General features: G+C 52.5%; 2 protein-coding genes across 3 annotated transcripts in view; one reads left to right on the top strand and one right to left on the bottom strand.

Moving 5' to 3' along the window:
• Positions 1-5,954: 5,954 nt before the first annotated feature.
• GRAP (GRB2 related adaptor protein) lies at positions 5,955-11,551 on the top strand. 2 transcript variants are annotated; one of them, XM_029284482.1, is made up of 6 exons: positions 5,955-6,032; positions 6,572-6,669; positions 7,236-7,358; positions 10,779-10,947; positions 11,082-11,108; positions 11,375-11,551. In XM_029284482.1, the coding sequence occupies exons 1-6, from the start codon at positions 5,955-5,957 to the stop codon at positions 11,549-11,551; spliced, it is 672 nt and encodes a 223-aa protein (XP_029140315.1). The 2 variants fall into 2 exon arrangements, with proteins under 2 accessions (XP_029140315.1, XP_015673322.1); XM_015817836.1 differs by lacking the exon at positions 11,082-11,108 and having other exon boundaries at positions 11,366-11,551.
• Positions 11,552-13,242: 1,691 nt separating this feature from the next.
• The window catches only part of SLC5A10 (solute carrier family 5 member 10), a 41,994-nt gene continuing 33,269 nt past the window's right edge, over positions 13,243-21,967 (bottom strand). Inside the window, exons 10-15 of the mRNA XM_029284478.1 lie at positions 20,618-20,725; positions 20,330-20,480; positions 15,380-15,548; positions 14,763-14,978; positions 13,838-13,934; positions 13,243-13,409 (exon numbers count right to left, since the gene is read on the bottom strand). Coding sequence (XP_029140311.1) covers positions 13,243-13,409; positions 13,838-13,934; positions 14,763-14,978; positions 15,380-15,548; positions 20,330-20,480; positions 20,618-20,725 — 908 coding nt within the window. The remainder of the gene's footprint in view (positions 13,410-13,837; positions 13,935-14,762; positions 14,979-15,379; positions 15,549-20,329; positions 20,481-20,617; positions 20,726-21,967) is intronic.

Here is a 21,967-nt window from a genome sequence, read left to right as displayed (position 1 = left end):
TTGGGGCGGGGAAGGGGGGTGACAGGGTCTGGCCAAGGCAGGGTGGACCCCCCTCTTTTCCTGCCACCCAAGACCCCCACCCTTGAAACCGCCCCTCCTTTCTTCCCCTTCCCCCGCAGAATCCCGAATGAAGGCCCCCACCCACAAAAGCAAGCCCTCCCAAACGCAGCCCCCCTCCCTCTATGGGGTGGCAGCCCCCTCCCCACCCAGGCTGAAGGGAGAGCTCCCTGCCAATGGGGGGGGCGGCAGCCGAGGAGCCCCTCCCTCAGGCCACCCCTTCAGACGAGCCCCTGGGGCAGGTCGGGGTCCTGGGGGGGGGAGGAGGCAGGAGGGAAGCCAGGGAGTCCTGCCAGAGCCCCCCTCCCCGAAAGAGCCTTCGGGGGTCTCCTCAGACCGCGCTGCCCCCTCCCGCCGCCAGGGAGCCCCCCCCGCCGGCCCCAGGGGCGTCCCCGGCCCCTCCGCGCCGTCTCCTACCTGCTGCTGGCGGGCCTGGCTCGGCTCGGGGCTCCGCCGGCCGCCGCCGCCGCCTCTGACACCCGCCGCCCACACGCGCCATCCAACATGGCGGCCCCGCCGGGGGAGGGGGCAGGGGAGGGAGGGGGGAGCGAGCGAGCGAGCGAGGAGAGAGGGAGGGGAGGGGCGGGGCGCGCTCCCGCCCCACCGGCGTGCCCACGTGAGGGCGTGCGCGCAGCCGGAGGAACCCCCCCCCGCGCAGGCGCCCTGGCTGCCCGGGAGACTCAGAGTCTGCGCGTGCGCCTCCGCCGCTGCCCGGCACGCAGGAGGGATGCTCCGCGTGGGGCGTGCGATGCACGCGTGGAAGCAGGAATGCGGGCACGCGGCTCTCCATCCGCACGTGCCTGCAGGGGTGGCCCTGCTTAAACGATCCGCGCACGCTGAGCGAGGGAAACCTATGAAAGCCATAAACAGGGCTTGCCAGGGGTGACTTTATGCCAGGGGTCTTCAGGCAGGCAGGCTGGCTGAGGAATTCTGGGAGTTGAAGTGCACAAGTCTCATAAAAGGGCCAAGTTGGAAGAGCCCTGCTTTCTGCCTCTTTCCCACCCGCGTTTCTCCGGTCCAAGAATTGCCCCCCCCCCGGGTCGGGTCAAGGGAAAGAAGCCCGGAGGGTGACAATGCAGCCCTGGCCAGATTCTTCCCCCACCCGGAGTTGCACAGCCAAGTTAAACCCTCTCCAAATCTGTTAGAAGATCTGGCTGGAAAACACACAACGCGTGCACGCACACACACAGCCCCATCCCCCAGCTTTCAGAGTCATAAAAGAAATCAATAGGGAGAACAAAGGGTTGTGTCAGAACTGGCCTGCAAAATCAGACCTCATGACAGAAAACGGAGCATAGCAGAACAGATAGCCAGTTCGGATTCCAAATTAACGAACGGAGAAGCTCATCTGAAAACTGGAGTCTAATTTTCCACGTGCCATTTCCCTAATCCCCAGGAAGACACCCCCCCTTTTAGAGCGGCACAATAGGACCAAACACCTGACATTTGAAAATGGGAAAGCAAAATTGTGTGTTGCTGAGGATTTCCTGTGCATGTGGCGAGATGAGGAGGGGGAAATCTTCAGAAGGCCTTCTGTCCTCCCCAGAGATGAGGCTGTTGCCTGGGCCTTGGGCTGCTTGCTGAGAACACAAACACACAGAGAGAGAGAGAGCGCGCTTGGTTCGGTTGGGTATTTCCATGCCAAGCAAGACAGGCAGGCAATAATTTATTCTAATTGGCACCCTGCTGCATTCTTCTACTACTTGAGGAAAATGGGCAGCTGCTGCCTCTTTCTCCCAACACCTGGAGAGACCAGTGGTTAATGGAAGAGGAGGAGGAGAAGAAGGAAGAAGAAGAGGGAAGGCGCTCTCTTCTGCAGTAGATGATTACTTTCGGAAGCTCAAGATGCAAAGACTAAATCTCTCTTTGAAGAGAAGACAAATCCCGGCAATCCTCGTTTGTTTTTATATTTTACACACTGTCGGGTGCTTTCAGACCTGGCCCCAACTGGTACGGTGATCTCCTGGGGCCGATGCCAGGGCGTTGGGGGGGCTCAAGGCCCGCTGTGTTGGCCCAGATGCAGCCAGACCTGTCTCCCATCATTTTAAAATGCTAATCCCGGCCAGGAAGGCTAAGCCAGTTGCTCACCTTCCTCCTCTTTAGTTCTCCAAGGATCAGTTCTGATCCAGGTGCTCCCTGTTCAAGGGTGACCGCTAAATCACTACCCTCACTGGTGGCCCTTGTGCTCGGAGCAAGATCTCTTAGCCTCAGCTACTTTAAGACGCAACTTCCAGAATTCCCCATCCTCGTGTGGATTTGAATTCCCAGAATCCCCAAGCCAGCCTGCTGACAGAGGAATCCTGGGAGTTGAAGGCCACACATCTTAAAGCTGCTGAGGTTGCAGGAAAGTTGCTGATCCGTGGGGTCGGCTCTTCTGGAGATGGAGACCTTCCCGAACCCCCCTGGGTTGAGACTGAAACACAGGAAGCTTCGTTGGTTTGTATGGTTGCCTTCTTTCCAAAAAAGGGGCTCCCCACTCCTCCATGCCCTCCCCCAATCAGACAGTTATCCACAGGGGATCAAGAAGGAGGTTTTGATCAGATGAATAGGCAACCCCTCCCTCGCCCCCCTCTGCCCCGCCTCTCGGGCTCCCCCTTCCTGAGTGATTCCCCCCTCCCTGCCCACCAAGGAACCCTGGAGCATTTTAATGAAGGGCTGGCACAGCAGCTAATCACCCCGTCTGCCTCTGCTTCCTGGGCTGCGCATATTTTCATGTGGGGGTGTTGGATCCACATGGATCTCCTGGAACTCTGCCAGTGTTTATGCAGGAAGAGCCGGTTCGGAGGGGAGGTGGATGCAGAGATGCACTCACCAGTCAAAGCGTCACGTTTCGATGTTCCCACCTGCAGGACGTGGCCGTGTGCGGCATCCCAGAACTTCCCAGGACCCCTCCAAGGAATCTCAGGGGCTGGGGCTGCCTTGTTTTCCTCTTCCTCTCCCCTATTTCTGCGTCCCTTTGCACCCTTGGAGCCACCTTCCTCCGATGCTGGGCCAAACAGGCTGTTTCCACTAGATCAGGAAAAGCAAAGGAAGCAGTGAAAAACAAAAAATAGCCTGGCTGCACATGATGTGTCTGACAGCAGCCAGGAAGCTTTTGGCAACCCTGCCAGACATCGGTGGGAACTGAAGAAAAGCAGCCTTCAGAAGTAGAATCTCGTCCTGCCTGTCCCAGGGTGGGGCTGTTGGTGGAGTTGTCACTCACAGCCCCAAAAAAAATCAATAATATCTAAATAGAAGCATTAAAATCGTTTGAAAAAAAAATTAGAGAGCCTGTGGGTATTTTGGTTAAGATGTTGGGCTGGTACAGATTCTGGTTAACTCTTAGTCTTGCAACACCCTGTGGACTTTGGGGCCAGTCACTCTCCTTCAGCTCAGCCCACCTCGCAGGAATGTTGTGCAGTGCAAAATAGATCTTATCCTGAGCCGACATCCAGTAAAAGCACATGCTAAGTCAAAATACGCCTGTGAATATCTTCCTCCGCCTCTCAAGTAGAGGCTTGGAAAGGGCTCCCCATTCCCTGATTCGTTCCTCATTTTCCTTTCAAACTGGAAAGGCAGGCTGCAGATCTCGCCACCCACCCACCCGGTTCCCACCAATCTGCTTCCCCAGACTGACGGGGAGGGAGGAAAAAAGTACGGCAGGTGCCTCTGCACAGCAGGCTCAGCTTGGTGGGCATCGCCCAGAACTCGGACTCCGTCAGTTGGGCACTTTTACGGTCTTGTGCCTCTCTTGCGCTGCCCAGAATGCAGCGGGCTGGGGCAGTCTGCAAATACACTTAAATAAATAACCAGCATCCTTTAAAAAGCGAGCCTATGAGGAGCCTAGACAAGGGTTTATTTCAGCAACCAGCTTAAGGGTGAGGTGAGCACAGCCAACCTGGCAATCTTCTTTTTCCAAGCAGGGGGAGAGCCAGGAATCTCACCAACCTGCTCAGAGGAAGCCAAAAGGGAGAGTAAGAAAACAGATGCTGAGCCGCATCCCTCCGTGGTCCTGGTCTTTGCCAAATGAGAGGCCAAGGGCATCTGCGGGATGCTAAGTGATGCCAGCCACATTTGGCCTGGCAAAGTTCCTTTGCCCGTTTTTTACCTATCTCCTCCCAAAACCCTACGCACCACGATTCCCCAGACAGAAGAGAAATGTGGTGCCTTGGAACAAAAGGCCGGAGCAACACAGATGCAACTCCCCTCCCCAGTTGGGCACAATGAGGCCCAAGGGACTGGGTGTGCCCCACGCACATCTGCCCAGGCAACTAACTTCCTACTCAGTGATCCAAACCCGGTTAAAAGGCTGATGACAGAGCAAAGCTGGGGGTGTCGCTGATGCCAAGGATGCTCCAGTGACAGGTCAGGGGCTGTTTGTTTCATCCACATCCTGGCGTGTTTGAAATGAGGTCAGCCAGGAAAAATGATCTCTCTCTGTGTGTGTGTCTCTCTCTCCCTGCTCTTGTTTGGTCAGGGGAGGGACAGATGGGGGCTTTTAGCGTTTTCTATCCTGTGCTGCCCAGAATGCAGTGGGCTGGGGCAATTTGTAAATATGCTTAAATAAATAAACAGCAACCTTAAAAAAGCAAGCTACCCAAAGGCTCTGTGCTCACAAACAAAGCAAAGGATTGGGACAGGTTGATTCACACGGCTGAGTTCCCATGACACGTTGCTCTGCTAACCCGGTGGGAAAGAAGCAACTGCCTGCTTCCTCCAAGGCAGGAGGACACCAGGGAGAAAGATGGAGAACAGAAAATCCTGCTGAACAGTTCAAACGTGAGTTGGGCCGCGGGTCAGTGAAGATTCTCAGATGCCCAGGTAAAATCGTCTGAAAGCTGAGTCAGGGCAACTGGTCGTATCTTTTTGTTGGTTTGAGACAATTCTACAGTTAACCAGTGGAACAGCCTGCCTCCAGAAGTTGTGGGTGCTTCATCACTGGAGGGTTTTTAAGAAAAGACTGGACGTCTATCTGTTTGAAATGGTATAGGGTCTCCTGCTTAAGCAAGGGGGTGGACTAGAAGACCTCCCAGGCCCCTTCCAGCTCTATTCTGATTGATTGATCTGGCGCACTTCAAACTACTAACCAGACGGCTTCCTAGGCAGAAGGTTGTCCAAGGCCCTCTCGCCACCTTGTGGCCAAATGAGGCATTTTAGAAAGATTTGTGCCCACATCTGGGCAACTGGCAGGGGTTGGGTGCAGGGCCACTGGCCCCCAGCCTCCTGACCAACAGGCGGGATAATCCTGCAGATCCACTGGAAAAGACAGCAAGACAATGGAAAAATCTGATTTGGGGACAGGACCCCCCCAAAAAAACGGAGCAGAAACTTTCTGAGCTACCTTTTGCATCCACTACACAAATTCAACAAATGGTTACTTGTTTTTCCCCTAGAAAAGCAACAGGAGCCAGCTGAGGGGGAAAGAGGCTTGCTTGGGTTCGTGGCCAGGGGAAAAAAAGTTGTTTTCGCATTTTAGAAGCTGGTGATGGGTTCGAGCGGATGCGCCTGCCTTGAGCGCAAGCGGGGCAGGGGGCAGGAAGCCCCCTGGGAGAAGAGGAGGGAGGAATTCCCCTCTGCGAGGTTGCCTTCTGCAGGTGCAGCTTCTTTGTTCCTCACACACTTGCACACCCCTCCAGCAAACATATTCAAATACATTTCCTGTCTCATTTTTACGCACAGACTTTTTTCCTCTTCTTTTTCTGGCCTCAAACTACCTTCCTGACCCGTGGCTGGAAGTAAAACTTTGGGGTGCTGCTATACACAGAAGGCAAAAGGCAACCCAGCCTGGAACTTCTCCAAAGGAACTCCAGGCTGGCTTTTTCAACAGGCCTTTGCTGGACAACCGAGTTGGGCCAACCAGGCTGGAGAAGTGGTGTCTTTGAGGTCTTGCTGTGGGCCAGAGAAGGACCAGCCCCCAAATGGAAGCCCTGGCTTTGTATAACTTCCAAGCGTCCGAGAAGGATGAATTGGCCTTTAAGAAGGGAGACACGCTCAAGGTAACTGGGGAGGGGGGTTGTCTGGGTTGTTGGCAGATCAAGCCCCAAGTGCACTTGTTCTGAAATACACAAAAATCAGATCCAGTTGGACAGCTGAATAAAACTGGCCATCTGAAGCAAGCTCAGAGATGACAGATGATACATAGATGAGAGAGAGAGAGAGAGAGAGAGAGAGAGAGACGATATAGTTCAGATCTACCTTGCTTAAATTCCCAAACTTAAAAAACACCCCCAAGAGCATTACATTAATCCTGCTTTTGTACAGAGTGTTCCGTGTTTCTAAAAAGTGTGCCTAGAACCTGAAATAAGCAGAGCCATTTTGACTGAACCCTGGTGCCACTCGGCTTCGGGAAAATAATCTATACTTGAACCTAAAATATTCCCCTGGGCTTCCTCAATGCCAGGATGGAGTCTACTTAAGAGGGTTCATCTCCCACCACCACCACCTCAGCTACAAACCAGCCCCTCCACAGCCTTCTGCCACTTTTCCCCCACAGCTTCTGCCCGATGTTTGCTTATTCCTCCTTTTGAGTCCACAGATTCTAAACATGGAGGAGGACCAGAATTGGTACAAAGCTGAGCTGTTGGGTTTGGAAGGATTCGTCCCCAAAAATTACATCAAAATGAAACCCCATCCGTAAGTAGCTTTTTCTTTCCCACTTGGGCAAGACGGATAAAACTCAATAGTGCTATTATGGGGCTGGATTATGATGTTAGACTTGCCCTGGGCTGTTCTGCTCGGAGAGATTTGATGAAGAGACTGCCTAATCTCTGACCAGTATCTCTTAACAAACCGTGGGTTGCCTGATCCCCATTAATTCCCCTTCTGAGACACGGAGCCTTTCCCGCCCCCGCCTGGCCTCAGCTGCCAAGGGCTGTCCCAAGGGAGAAGTCAAGAGGATCCCGACCCTGAGCTGTGTCTGCAGGGTTAGGCGCAAAGCGTGTTTCCAACCTATTTCAAACACGGTCCACAGATCCTTCCTGTAATAAAGAGGGCTTAGTTCAAGTTCTCACCGAAAAGAACTCAAGCATGGCCATCCGCTCTCGTTCTCACAGAGTCAAAACTAAACCCCACGCGCTCTTCAGCTACAAGTGGAACTGAAACTTTCTCGGCCACCCCCATGGCTGTCGCATTTCATAAGTTGGGAATCTTGGCCTGCTCTTTCTCGCCCCTAATTCCACCTCCTGCCTCTGACCCTCCAGGTGGTATTCTGGCAAAATCTCCAGGCAAGGCGCCGAGAAGGCCCTCCTCAAACGACGGTTCCGGGGCGCCTTTCTCATCCGGGAGAGCGAAAGCAGCCCGGGGGATTTCTCCATCTCTGTGAAGTAAGTGCTTTCTTTGCCTTGATGCTGGCGGGAGGCAAGTGTGTGTCCCTCTGCTGTGAGGACACAAGGACCAAAATCGCCTGTCAACAGAACCCTGAAGACACGCCTGCTTTACACAACCATTGCTGTCAGCTGCAGCTTGGGGCACCAGGGGGTGCTCTCTGAACACCAGGAAACAGCCGAAGCGGCTTTTCCAGGAAAAAAACAACAACACCAGGGCACTTGGAAGGAGCCAATTTCCCAGCTTTGGGAAATGAGAGAGCAATTAAAATAAAATAAATTCCTACTAGCCCAATGCACGCTTCCGCTTCTGCATAATCTTGATTGGCTATTCAACAGCAGGTATTTTTGCTTGTATCGGTGGTCCACCCATCTTAAATGGCTGGGGCATTCTGGGAGTCGAAGTCCACCCCCTCAAAGTCACCAAAGTTAGAAACGCTGCTCTAAGGGCATCCAGCATCTTTCTTCCAACTCTTCCTCTTTGCTCCTCACATCCCATTGTTCTGCACACAAAGAAGCCCCCCCGTCCTCATCCATGCACATCTGGAGGGGCTCAGCCACTCCTCGGTCCCTCCCACACCTGCCATGGCCCCCTTGGCACAACCGGGTAGGCAACAATGCCACCCTCCAAACAAAGTTGCTTTGCTGAAGGAGACGCCCGGGAGGGAGGGAGGGAGGGTGGCAAGAGGACACAATTCAGATTCAAGTTCAGACTGATGCGCAGAGCCTGACGTGCCAATCTCCCAGCTAGCTTTCTGTGCCAAGGGCAACCCATTAGGGAGAGAAACCCTGGGGGGGGGCGAATATGACTTCATCCATCACTTTGCCAGCTTGGCACCTTTTCCCCACCTCGACCCATTTTGTATTCAAAGTCAAATCTGGGCATTTTCTTCCTTTCTCTTTGCCTTGTTCAAACGTGACCAAGAAGAGACTTCACAGCACCTCCTCTGCTTCCAAAGGACTAGAAACCTGTAGCAACAAGCCCCGAAGCTATCCGTTAAACATGACAGGACTGACCTCTCCTTTCTTTACCAGGGTGTGGTTCTGCTCCCCGTGAGCACAATTCTCAGAGGCCTCTGGAGCCCATTTTATCACTTTGTGCCTGCAGGATTTATCCCTGCCGTTTCTGATGAGGGGTCTGCCCCGCTTCCTGTCACAGGAGAGGCCTCTGCTTCCTCTGCTCTCCCTGGTTCCCTGGAGTGTGAACAGACCAGACACATCAGGCTGGGGAGATGGCTTGACCCTGTGCCCTCTGCACATTCTTGAAGGACCTCAATCAGCCCTCCCCCTCCCACCCAGCCTTCATACTCTGGAGCCACTGAGGCCACAGGCTCCAGGACTTCACATCTTGCTTCAAGTCTTTGCTGGCTGGGGAACTCCAGGAGTTGAAGTCCACAAGTCTTAAACGTTGCCAAGTTTGGAGACCCCTGACCTAAATATAAGTAGTTCTCGACTTATGACTACAGTTGGGGACCAGAATTTCTGTTGCTAAGCAAGGCGGTGGTTGACTGAGTCACGCCCATTTTACAATCTTTTTTGCCACGGTGGGTTAGGCAGATCCCTGCGGTTGTTAAGTGAATGATATAGTCGTTAAGCAAATCTGGTTTCCCTTATGGACAAACCAGCCTGGTGGGTTGCAAGCCAAGATTTCCAGCTGAGCCTGATGTGCAAAGTCATCTCATGGAGGCATCCAACCAGCCTCTCCTGGTGCTCAGGAGCCAAGGCTCTCGAGTTGGGAGGGGTCCCCTTCTCAGACCACCTTTCAAATGGGTTGAATAGTTCCTAGGTGTGTTTTTAAAATATGACAGGTACGAGGCCCAGGTGTGTCCTCTTCAGAGGGAGGAGGAAAACCTCGAACTGAGCTTGTGGAAGAGGCTGAGATGATTTGTCCTATATCAACAAGGGAGTTGAGTTTCCAGAGACAGCAATGAAAAGACGCTTCCTTCATGCCCTCAATTATATGGCCAAAATGGTGGAGTCATCCTGGGTGGATTTGCAGGGCCAAAGGGCTGTAAACTCATTTCCAGAATCAAAACACACCCCTGTGCCAAGATCTCATCACCTACAAGCCTTATTCTTCTCTCTGCCCAGTTCCAGACATGGAGGTGGACCTGCCCTTCTAGGAGAAAGGGACAAAGTAGGTCCTGTTCCAGACGTGAGGTCTCCTCCCCTGCTTAGACCAGACAGGTTTTACCAAAGTTGCTCCAGAAGCTGCAAAGTCAGGTCAGCCTTTGCATTCTTCCGTAACTCCATCCTCCTGCCTCCTTTTAGGAGACGTCAACAGGCCAGGATCCTCCTCCTGAGATGGAAAACCACAGGGTTTAAAGCTGCTTTGAGTTCTCCCCCAAAACTCAGCCATGTCTAATTCTACCATTTTTCCTCCATCCAACCACCCACCCATCCATCCATCCATCGAATTTCTATAGCCACCCATCTCAGTCAAGGACTCTGGGCGGCTTACAAGTCAACATAATGTCAATTTTTCTTCTCCTGCAGTGGGTCCTTCTTCAAACCAACCCACAAAGCTTTCTGAACTGCTTCTTCCCTCCCTAGCAGGGCACGTCCCTCCAACCAACGCATCCCCAGCGCCACAAGCCCTGCTGCCCCGTCTCCCGGTTTTTCTTTCCTTCTCATCCCAGGAAGGTGAGCACTCCAGGCATGGGCACCCCAGAGCAAAGAAATTTGCTGTCCGGTGCATTGCCTGAAATCAAAACATCGCTCAAACTCTCTGGGATGTTTAATCTGCAACTTTGCAGATGCAAGTTGTCACTTGACACAGGAGCTGTGGAAGCAAAGCTGTTTCCTGTCGCCTCTTTGTGTTTATATCAGCTTTATGTCTCTCCTGTTTCAGCAGCCGAAAGCTTATAAGGCAGAGCAAGGAGAACAGGGTATAATTAGGGCTTAACCCAAGTGCTAGAATTTTGAAGGATGGGACTTTAAAGGAAAAGCAGCTTGCAAGTAGGGCTTAGGTTGAAGCGGCCGGCCAGGCAGATAAATAAACCATGAAAGTTCCTTTTGGAGGCTGGAAGGTGATTTGGGATCCCTCTGAGCATTTAGAGCAGGGGTGTCAAACTGGCAAAGTCACTGTGACGTGTAGGTTTCACTATGATGCATCCGGCCCCGGGCCGGCAGTTTGATGCCCCTGATTTAGAAGAATGGTAAAATTGCTGAAACTTTTTGGCCTCTGATAATTCAACCCAGTATTTTCCAGAGATGGACACATGATATGTAACATCACCCTACTTCTTCCTCCATGATGGACTCTGATCCATGTGATAAATTCCCAGAATCACCAACCTGGGGGCTTTGAGGCCATCAAGTCAACCCCTGCTCCATGGAGGAAGCCCAATCCATCACCAAAATGCCCAGCTGTGCTCTGAGCACCCCACCTCTTAACTTCGTCCTCTGCTTCTCTCCTAGCTACGGAGACCAAGTGTTGCACTTCAAAGTCCTCCGGGAGAAAAAGGGCAAGTACCACCTCTGGGAGGAGAAGTTCAACTCCATCAATGAACTGGTGGACTTCTACCGAACCACCACCATCGCCAAGAAGAGGCAGGTCTTCCTGAGAGACCATGGAGAAGCCGAGGAGGTAAGGAACCACCCAGCTTCCCCTCACTTTTTTTTGATCCTGTTGTAACTGTGAACAGTCACTAAACAAGTGGTTTTAAGTCAAGGACTACTTGCAATTGAACCCCTAAATTTAGATGTTCACCTCTTCTGAAGCCTCTCTTGATCTCCTGGGCTCCCACTGTCCACCTGGCCGAGGCTGACCTTGCAGGACATCTTGCCTCAAGGGGTTCCATCAATCAAATTTAGATGAGGTGGACAAAGGCGTTCCACATCTTCTGTCCTTTGGTCTCGTTGAATGATCCCCAACCTCTCATTCTGAGAAGGAGCCACCATCTCATCTCCCACCCCACGTCAACCACAGAGCTGGGACAAGAGGGGGGGGGAGAAGTATGCTAACAAGACCCCACTTTTCTTCCTTCTTTTTCTTTTCCACGCAGCCCAAGAAGCTAACATTTGTCCAAGCCCAGTTCGACTTCTTGGCCGAGAACCCCTCACAGCTGAGCTTCTGCAGAGGAGACATCCTCAAGATTCTGGACTGCTCTGACCCCCATTGGTGGAGAGGGAAGCTGGGGGTGAAAATCGGCCTTTTCCCTCGGAACTACGTTTTCCCCCTGCGCATGTGAGCTGCCTGGCTCGCTCGCAGACGTGATCAGCCGTCCCATCTGGACTTTTTCTCCTCTTGCACAGAGGCAACTGATGCTCCGTCTCACCCCTCGCCAGAGCCAGGCAAACTTTTCATTTTCACATTCCGATCTTAAAAGAGGCGCGTTGCACACCCGGATGGCCCTTCAGAAGCCGAGACTTTGGGATTCATCGCCGGTTGAAATACTTTGCAGACTGATCCCCATCACTGGAGCCCAAACAAACCTCTGGATATTTTTAATTATTTTGTTTTATAAAACAATATATTTTTAGAAGTAAAACTGCAATCCAGCTTCAATCGAAGCGCTGCTCTAAGCCAGCCCTTGTTCAAAGCTGTCTTACGGCCCAGGTTCACCTTACCGGCATCTGATGAAGTCAAAGAGCGGAAAGCCTTTTGTGAATTTATGTGCTGGAATGACCTACAGCTGGAACAAGAGAACCCCGATCTGCTGGTGCAGCACTGTTGAGGCCATTTGTCATAAATTCCTACCACCCCATATTTGTAGAGAAAAACTACAATTCCCAGCATCCCTTGACAAGATGCATTGACCGCAGACGTACAGTGGAGAGGTCCTTCCTAGAGATACCCTGCGGAGCGTGCTAGCTGGGGAATTCTGGGAGTTGAAGTCCACACATCTTATAGTGGCCAAGGTTGAGAAACATTGCTCTGGATGTCGCCTCCCCCCACCCAGCACCCCCAGTTGCTCTGGTCTTAGAGCCCCTCTTTGCCTGCCGCAGGAGGAGATTTCCTGCAGATCTTCCGGGTATCCTGCAGAGTTTTGATCTCATACCAAGGAGGAGATCCTCAAAAGTTATCCTATTGATGCCAAAGTGATTCCCACCAGTGGACTCAGGAAGCAGATGGGGGAATTCCCCCGTTTCTTTCTCTTTCTAAACATTTCATTGGCATTTTGTTATCCAATCCAGCTCTCTCTGCTCCACAATTCTCTTGGTCAGCTGCCAAGCGCAAGGAATGAAGGTGCTGATAATCATCCAGCAGGCCAGAAAGTCCACCGGTCCCCTCCTTGACCTTCTCCTGCCCTCCTAATCTTTATGAGCCTTGCCCCAAATCAGTGTTTGCTCAGCTCCCTGCAGAGGTGCTCCCAAAGCTTATCAGGACCACTGTAGGGCTGGGAGCTGTTTTCCACCAGGTGGGCCTCCCCGGCTGGGGACCGACTACAATGCAGCCTCCAAGTGGCCCTCAGACCACACTGGGGCCCTCCAAGGAGACGGGAGGGCGGTCCCCGTCTTCCTAAGCGGCTCTTCTCTGCCAGAGATACAAAGTTCAAAAAGTGATTTATTGGGTTTTATCTGCTGTGCCACTGGGCTACTTGAAAAGCTGTTGAGCTCCCAGGACGCACGAACCCCTTGCTGCTCAGAACTCTCTCCCGCCCCCTCCCCAAGTCATTTCTTTTATTCTTAGAAAAAAAAGTCTCTTAAGGAAATAAAGTTTTCCATTCAAAACCCTTTCCCCTTCAGAGGAATATTCTATATGCCTCCCTGAGATCCTTTTCTGAAAGTCCCTTTGCTTTGTCAAGGACCCCAGGGCTGAAATCCGTTGAGAAGCACCCACAGCCCCTCTTTTAACTTCATGCTTGAATACAGACACGTCCCTTCCTTTGATTTCATCCCTCTTGGCCCCACCCCAAACGAACTCTGTCACGAGGCTCCTTCAAGCGAAGTAAGCGTAGAAAAAGAGGTTGACGCAGATGAGGATCACGGCGTTGGCAGAGCAGACCTGGGACCAGAAGCCAGTTGCGGCTGCCCTCTGCCTGCCCCGGCCACCCTCCACGTCCCTCTCGGTGCAGGAGGACCCCAGCTGGAGGATTCCTGGGGCAGCTGGCAGGGAGAGAAGGAAAAGCTCAGAGCTGGCATTAAAAATCGGGGTGCCCAGAGAGGGCACTCTCCACAGACATAATTGCCACCTAACCGCCACGTGCAGTAGCAGTCCACCTTAGAGTAGGAATGCCAAGGAGAACAATCAAGAGGTTTGCCTCCTGCTAGCCGTGGAATGGGAGACACATTTCATTATTCTGCCCTGCCTGGCACATGTGGCTGTCTCTGTCTCTTTTTTTTCCCCTCCTTCAGCCCTGGAGGGGGCTGGATGGCCTTTGGGTGCCCCCCCCCCAGAGTGTACTGTCACTTTCTATCCCGGGGAGGCTGAGTCCCAGTCCACTGCTCCCACTTTTTTGTCTTCATCCTCAGAACAGGACTGCCTTGTTTGGCATCAACTCTAGAGAAGTTTGGCTGCTGCCCCCGAGACCCACCGTCTTCCTCTGCTCCGGGCAGGGATGGGGGTCCAGGGAGATGGGCAGATGGAGGCGCCTCCAGGGACCGCCGAGTCCACCAAGTCACGTCCTTTATCTACAGTGTTTTCCAAAACAGAAAAATAAAGTTGTGGCAGCTGATAGCATATGGATCCTTCCCTTTCCTTCCCACTTATAGGCTGGATCTTGCCAGGGCCAATAAGAAGAGGATCATTGGGGAGGGAGGGGTCAATTTCCAGCCGAGAGCATCCTTCTGATGGCACCTCCCACCCACTCATATTTTCCCTCCCCCCTGCGACCTGGGGAGCCCTGGGGAGCGAGCAGGAAAGCAGCCAGGCCTACTCCAGAGGAAGGCACCGGTTCTTGAGGAGGGGGCTCAGAAGGGATTCCAGGGCATGCTCTTCCCCAGAACGTCTCTGGGCAAAAGGCCGCTTTGTTTGGGGAGGTGGCTGTTTTGAAGGTGGGGGGGGGGGCGGATTCACTCTTGGGAGGGGCAGGCTCAGCCCTGCCTGCCTCCCGCCAGCGCAGGAATGCGAGGCCGGCTCGCCCATGGGGCTCAGCCGTGGCGTGGTCAGCCGGAGGCCCTGAAGCTCCGCGTCCCCAGCCTTGTGGGCTCTCAGTTGTGGCTTCGGCTTAGCCAGAGGCCCAACCCAGCCCTCCTCTGAGTCAGCCCACGGAGCACCAGGCATAAATCCAGCCTGGAGATGGAGCTCACCTCTCCCCCTCCGAGCGGTGTCTGTGGGGCCAGGCGTACCCCCTAATTCTCCTCCCTGCCCCCAAATGCTCTGCCACAATCTCAGTCCTTCCTGGCCCTCAGAACCCCCGTTTGAAAAGGGAGTCCCAGGGGCACCTCTGTGGATGCCCCCGGCTTTCTTGCCCGCCCAGGCCCTCCAGGGGCTCTGCCATCCCACCTTCCTGCACTGACCTGGCCTTCAGGCGGGGGCGGCGTCAGCCAGCTGATGCCCACCACGGTGACCGCAGTCAGGAGACACAGGAGGAGAGCGAAGTGGAGGTAATGCAGGTCCCTCACAAATGAAGGGCGGGGGTCCAGGATGCCACAGCGGGGGACGGGGTAGGCAAACTCCAGGACCATCCGGCTCAGCCCCACTGCCAGCCCCACCGTCAGACCCCAAAAGGCCCCCTGCACAAGAAAGCCAAGACAGTCTGGACCAGGGGTGTCCAGCTTTGGCAAGGTTAAGACTTGTGGACTTCAACTCCCAGCATTCCCCAGCCAGCACTCCCCAACCAATGCTATGGTAGGATTCATTCAATGGGGGTCCCACACTTTTCACTCTAAATCCAGGTGAGCCAGTCACGGCCACTGTCCTCTCCAAGCCAGCCTCCCCAGCCACGATCACATACGCCACAAGGCTCTCCTGACTGGGGCTGATGGTTTGTACCCTGGCTAGGTGTGCAAAGGGCTGCACAGATTGGTTTCGCCTCTCCAAGCAGTGCTGGGGCAGCCAGAGGTTTGGCACTGTTGAAGGCACGCACGCACGCACACACACACACACACACACACACACACGCTACAGAAGTCACCTGCTCGTTGGCTCTCTTCCAAAACACAGCCAGGAGAAAGACGGCGGTGACGGGAGGGGCCAGGTAGCTGGTGACCGACTGAATGTAGATGAAGAGTTGACCGCTGCTGGAGCTCTGCAGGATGGGGAGCCACACCACACTCACCACCACCAGGACAATGGTCACCACCCTGCCAAAGCAGCAAAGACACCCCCCGCAGGTCACTTTGCCCTTCCTGTCCCCCCCCCCCCGCTCACTTTCCCCGTTTTCCACCCTCCAGAATCACCCCGAGGGGCTTCTCCTCCTCCTCCTTTCTCCTTCTTTTCTTCCTTCTTCTCTCCTTCTCCTTCCTGGTTACAAGGGTATCCCCCAACTCAAATAACAATTCAAAGCCACCGAGCAACACTCCATCCTCCCTGAAGTTCTCACTTATTTTAAGTTTTCTACTTCCTTAGGATTTCACGCACTTCTGCAAAACTGAGGATGATGGCTAACTGATGGCTAGATGAGGGACAGACCCAACCCCGAACATCTGAAATCCATTCCAAGAAGGAGATATAAAGGGCTGGGACGGTGAGCTTGACAAACAGCCTAGTCAACCACCAGATAAACAAAATCTGAGTCTAACCCAGAAGCGTAATTTGAGAAAGCAGCTCAGAATCGACCTTCCCGGGTTGTCTGAGAAGTAAAAGCAAAGCGGGGTGGGGGTGGGGGTGTGGAAATGCTTCCAGACTTGCAACCTTCTGTTTCTCCATCCTTACAATCAAGGTAGCATTCATGATGTTGGTTTCCCAGTCTGGACTAGCTCAGAGGGTTGACACACCCTTGTAAACACACCCATGTCCCCTTGCAGCCCATCATATGATGGAGGAAGGAATTTTGCAAGAAGAATTTTGTGGAAACTCAGCTGACTCACTCTCGATTTCAGGGGCAACCCCTAACCGAACCCACTCATGGCACACCAATTCGGAAGTGACTGTGTCGCCTGCTTCTCCCAAGCATTGCGGCATGAGAGTCACTGCGGAAGGAATTCAGATGTAAAGCTTATTAACACCTTGCAAGACATCACTCGACACGCCCCAGCCAGGAAGGGTGTCTCACGGCTACTGAGGAGGTCCACCAAGTTCTGGGAAGCCAGCAACGAAAGAGAAAAGAGAGACACGCGGTTAAGACATTCCACCACACCATACAAAACCCACAAATCCTCGCAACGCACCATCAGCACTGAGAAAAACCATGATAAAGAGAAGAAAAAGCAACAAGTCCGGGCACATCGTTATGATAACTGTTTATTTATACCTCAGGCCAAAAAAGCCAATCAGATCTTAATTAAAGCACCCCCTTATTCTGGTAGCCCTGCTGGGGAAGAGGAGGAAGAGGATTAAGGAGAGAAATTGCAGAGACATCACGCCAACTCTGCCCTTTCAACTTGACCTTGAAAATCAGCATTTCAGGAAATGGGCTTCGGCGCCAAAGCCCAACCCAAAATTTTAGGAACGGCAAAAAGGGAACCGATGGCAGGGCTAAATGAGGCGGGTAAAGGAGAAACACACATCTTTTGTGCAAACGTAAATGTCTTTGTTATCTCAATTTGAATAGTCAGCCTGGCAGCTTCCTGATGTTCTATGGAAAGCACCTTAGGGCGAGCGATGGCTGTGGGCAGACATGCTTTCCCCAATTCCTGAAGCAGTAACTTTTTAAAATTTAAACTTATCAGACATTTTAAATGTCTGAGCGTAAGCTTTTCGGGAAGACCAAGGAAGAAGGTATGAACCAGTCTTTGTCAACCTTGGCAACTTTAAGACATGTAAACCTCAATTCCCAGAATTCCCCAGCCAGCTCCACAGTCTTAAAGTTGCTAAGATTGAGAAATTCTGGTATAAACATTTAGAAAGAAAGAAGGCTAATCGGCAGGTGAGAGTGTGCAGTCCAGCACACCTGGATAGTATTGGATGGAGAACCTTCTCAAAGGTTTGACAGCTTAATAATTCTGATTATTACTGATTCCAAGCATAGGAGGCGAAAGCACCAAGTAGCCTTTTTAATTGCCCTGCTAGGTTAGGCAACTCCGCACGGCTGTCCTCAAATGGCCAACAAGTCCTGGAAAGGGAGCTTTGGCATAACTGCCCATCCATCTCCAAGCCTTTGGGTGTGTCAGGATCACACCCTGCCGCTTCTTTCAAAGCCAAAGCAGGGCAGTGGCCCAGTTCTGCCCATTGCAGGCATTTCTCAATCAGCATTCAAAACAAGAAAGTTCTCCAAGCCCAGGGAGGCAAAGCGGCAAAAAAAAAAAAAAAAAAGGGCTTGAACAAAAGCAGAGGCAGGGAAACGTCATTGGCCTCGTTGGCACGGTGATGTCCTGAGGTGTGTGAGCTCATCACAGCCTGTTCCAGAGGTTGGAACAGCTGGACGTTGACCCCAATGAAGGATACTCTTGGACTTCACAGTGGTGGTGGGGGGGTTAGGGGTGCAGGGAGCAGTGGTTCAGCATGGGGAGAGCCACAGGTTGGTGTGTCACCATCACCCCCACCCTGTCTGGCGTGTAACCACTCGGGTCTAACAGGACCGCCAGCCAGCCGTCAGCCCACCAGTTATAAGAGGGGAGGTCTGCCATGGCTGATAACTGGGAGGGTCCCAGCAGAAGCAACGAGGTGGCAGAGATGCTTCGCCCCAAACGGCCCATCCTTCACCAGCCTCACCTCACACTGCCCTGCTCCTCTCCCCCAGGAGACTGAACGGGCCACCCGGGACACACAAAGGGAACTGTGGCCCCCCAGAACTGCCCTGGATCCTGTCCTGGAATGGCCCACTCCCCCCTTTGGCTTCCAGCCCCTCCTCGCCGCAGGCCACTCCCCAGGCAGGATGAGGCAAGGGTATCAATCCTGGAGACAAAAGGGAAGGGAGAGAGAGAGACCTGACTTGTCCTTATAAGGAAAACCGGAAAAGAGGCCTGCCGAGACAGGATCTCTGTTTTTCCAAGCGGGGCTGTTTGCTTCTTCCCCATGGCAACCCGGGACTCCGTCCCCACCTGTCAGCTTGAGCCTCGCCCCCTGAAGATCAGCCGCTCCTGGATGGAGGCAGGAGGGGGGCAGGAAGGGCTCCTGCCATAGGAGGGGCCGCTTTGCCCAACTTGGCCTCATTGGACTACAAATCCCACCATCCCCTGCTCCTCCGACTGGGGGCGATGGGGTTTGTGAGGTCTTTGTGATTCCAAAGGTGAAGAACGCAGGGAGTTCTCAACGTACGACCGCTGTGCAAGGTGGTGGTTAAATGAGTCGTGCCTCGTTTTATGACCTTTTTTTAACCATGGTTATTCAGCAACTCACTGCAGATGTTAAGCGAATCACACAGTCATTAAATGAATCTGACTTCTATTGATTCTGCTTGTCGGGACTTGTCAGGAAGGATCACTAATGGCGACCACGTGATCCCAGGATGATGCAACCATCCTAATACATGCCGGTTTCCAAGCGGCCCAATTTTGATCACATGACCATGGGGGTGCTATGACGGTCGTCAATGCGAGGACCAGTCCTAAGTCACTTTTTTCAGCGCCCTCATTACTTCAGTCTCTAAATGAATGTAAGTTGAGAATGATCTGAAAATGTTTTAAGCCCAGCAGATACGCCCACCCACAGCTAAATACAATAATTAGTGATATAGTTTTGCTTTTCCCCCAACCCTTCAGTCTCTCTCTCTCTCTCTTAAGTCATCCTGTGGTTCCTTCCCCCGTGGAAATCCCCCGATTTCCCAGACGGATCAAACGAGATGCCAGAGCACGGAAGGGCCACTGTTGCTCCTGATCCCAGGACACAATCTGGGGAGCCAAGGGGGGGGCACCTCCCTGAATTCCCATCTCCCCCAGCAGAGAAGAAGCTCGGCAGTCCCAAGACAGCCTGGGCCGCTCCACCTGCCAAACTCAACATTGCGAAATCCCCGAGGAACTAGGTTGAAACCCGGGCGTGCCCTTCTCACAGCTCTCTCTTTCCTGCACCGAGGTGACATCTCGGTCCCTCTCCCCACCTCACAAGTGAAGCGATGAGCGCAAAGAGACAAAAGAGGAAAACAATTAAGTTGTGGAGGGGACGGGACTGTTTACCCTGCAGATCTCGCCAGGCCCAGCCAGGCCGATCTCTGCTCGCCAAACAAGGCAATAAAACGGGGCTTCCCTCTGTGATTAACCGTGATGAGGATCGGTGCTGCAACCCAGACAATTGTCACGAGTTCTCGCTGTATCAGATAAACAAGCTCAATCGCTGAAGTCAGCAGATGCTGGTGAGATCGCCGAGCCCATTTTACAGGAAGAGAGACTGAATTGCAAGTGAGACTGGAAAATTACTCAGGAGGAGACGACGAAGACGAGAAGAATTCTGGCCTGGAATTGAAGCCTCTAAAAAAGCCTTCCCTACAGAGTGGAAATCCCACCATCTTTCCAAGCTTGCATCGAGTAGGTATGTTTTTGGAAGAAGTACATTCACACCTCGGGATTCTGGCACTCCCTTTTTGGCCAACGTCATCAGGCTGAGCCACTGTTGCTCTGGGCCCCGATTTTAAAAACCACAGTTTTTGATAAGGCAGCTGAAACATGGCTTATCTCTTCAGCATCCCATCAAGATTGCCTTTCACTCTTCAGTCTCCCTCTTCAATGTGATCCCAGTGACAAACCCTGATGTGCCAAGCTGGAGATGAATTAGATTCCTCATCTTTGATCTCAGTTTCCCGTTTTCTCCTCCTCGTCCAACAGCTAGCCAACATTTATGGATATCTGGCTTGCTCAGCCCTCATGGGGCTGCTGTAGACACTTCCCCCCTTCTACCAAACTTCTGCAAGCGTTTAAGTTCTCCCTTTTCTCCTAATGTAGGCAGTGCTGGTTTAGCTACAAAATATGGGACAGCAGACTTAATAGGACTGTGGATCCCTCCCCCCTTTCTCTGATAGAGCAAAATCAACCAAGAGCACAATTGCCCTCACCTTCCAACCAGCAGCAGCTCCTTCTCATTGGCCTCCCGCCGGACCTTCCTCCAGATGTCCATGGTGAAGAGGGCGCTGCTGCTATTGAAGATGGACGTCAAGGATGACATGAGGGCAGCCATCATCACTGCCACCATTAAGCCCCGCAGGCCTGGGAGGTTGTGGGAAGGCGAGATGATATTAAATGTGCAACCACTAAATTGGGGGAAGGGAAGAAGGAGAGGAAGACCACCTGCCACAGGAAGCTGCCCCTATAAAAGCAAGGGGCACCATCTCATCTTCACCTACCGCTGGGCATGAGTTCCATCACCAGCTTGGGATAGGCGATGTTGGCACATCCAACTTCTGTTCCACAGACTCTAGTGCATTCTTCCGGGTCAACACACCCAACGGCATCTGAAATCCACACAAACATGAAGGATCCTCAACTTACTGGGCCTCCAGCCATAGGCTCCCCTTGGGAAAGACCCGGAGGCCATAATCGATGGCACTGGATCCAGAAAACCTTTCGCATATTTTATTCTGTCAAATACAATCTCTCCGGATAGATATAATTTATTTCTTTTTTTTTTTCTGGTTATGGCTGTTTTCTTATGTAAAGCCCCCGGTGTCTGTGGGAGCCTGGTGTTTTTAAGGCTAGGCCCATGAATAAATAAACAAACTAGATCTGGCTTCATTAGATCTGCGGAGTGGCTACAGGATCTGATGAAGACACAGTTCTCGAAGGCTTTTCATGAAAGTATTTAGTCTGAAAAGGAGCTCCCAGACTCCGCCTGATAATTAACTAGCCCAAGTCATAATACTAATGGGGCCTCATTAGGGATTATTATATTAGACATTCAAGGCGAGAACAGCAACTTCCGTAGAAGCCCAACAATGCAACAGATACCACATCAAGAAATCTCCAGCCTCTTGCATGCATCACAGGAAGGCTCTCTCTCTCTCTCTCTCTCTCTCTCTCTCTCTCTCTCTCTCTCTCTCACACACACACACACACACACACACACACACACAGAAAGTCTCTGAGCACCAGCTGGGGGCAGGTACCCATCGCAGGAGCAATGCGCTTGCCCCCCTGCCCTAGAGGGAGAAGCTGGGTGGGGGGGTATCAGCAAAAGAAAGGAAGTGGAGACAGAAAAGGCAGCTCCAGCTTCCCCAGGGAAATTGCAACCAAAATCCCATTATTATTATTATTGTTGTTGTTATTGTTGTTGTAGATTGCGCAGTCAGCCAGATGTTTAGACTGGAGCTGGCTCTTTTATCCCAAGGACCCGGGACAGGCAGATGTTGTTGTTTAATAATAGTCAAGGCCTCCTCGGAGGATGTCAGAAGCAAAACTGCCTTTTGCAATTGGCCGGGAGTGATTTTGTTATTATCATCCTCATCAACATCCTCGTTATTTAATAGAGCTGCCCATTCCAGCCGCTTACCAAATTATAGCAGCAATTAAAACAATTAAAAACACAAACCAAATGAAACAACACAGCCCGGATTTAAAAAAACAACCATTCAAAGCAAGCACAATCCACACGTGAATCCCAGGCCTGGAAGCACAATCAGAGTTTTGGGGAACCCCAGGAGAGAAACGCCATCCCCCCTCTTGCTGGGGGATGCTGCTCCAAAGGGAGGGGAGGGGAG

The sequence above is a fragment of the Protobothrops mucrosquamatus genome, unplaced genomic scaffold (assembly GCF_001527695.2).
Source record: "Protobothrops mucrosquamatus isolate PMUCROS unplaced genomic scaffold, P.Mucros_1.0 scaffold640, whole genome shotgun sequence".
Lineage (NCBI taxonomy): Eukaryota > Metazoa > Chordata > Lepidosauria > Squamata > Viperidae > Protobothrops > Protobothrops mucrosquamatus.
The sequence above is the reverse complement of the archived record's forward strand: the minus strand, read 5'-3'. Positions and strand labels throughout refer to the sequence as shown.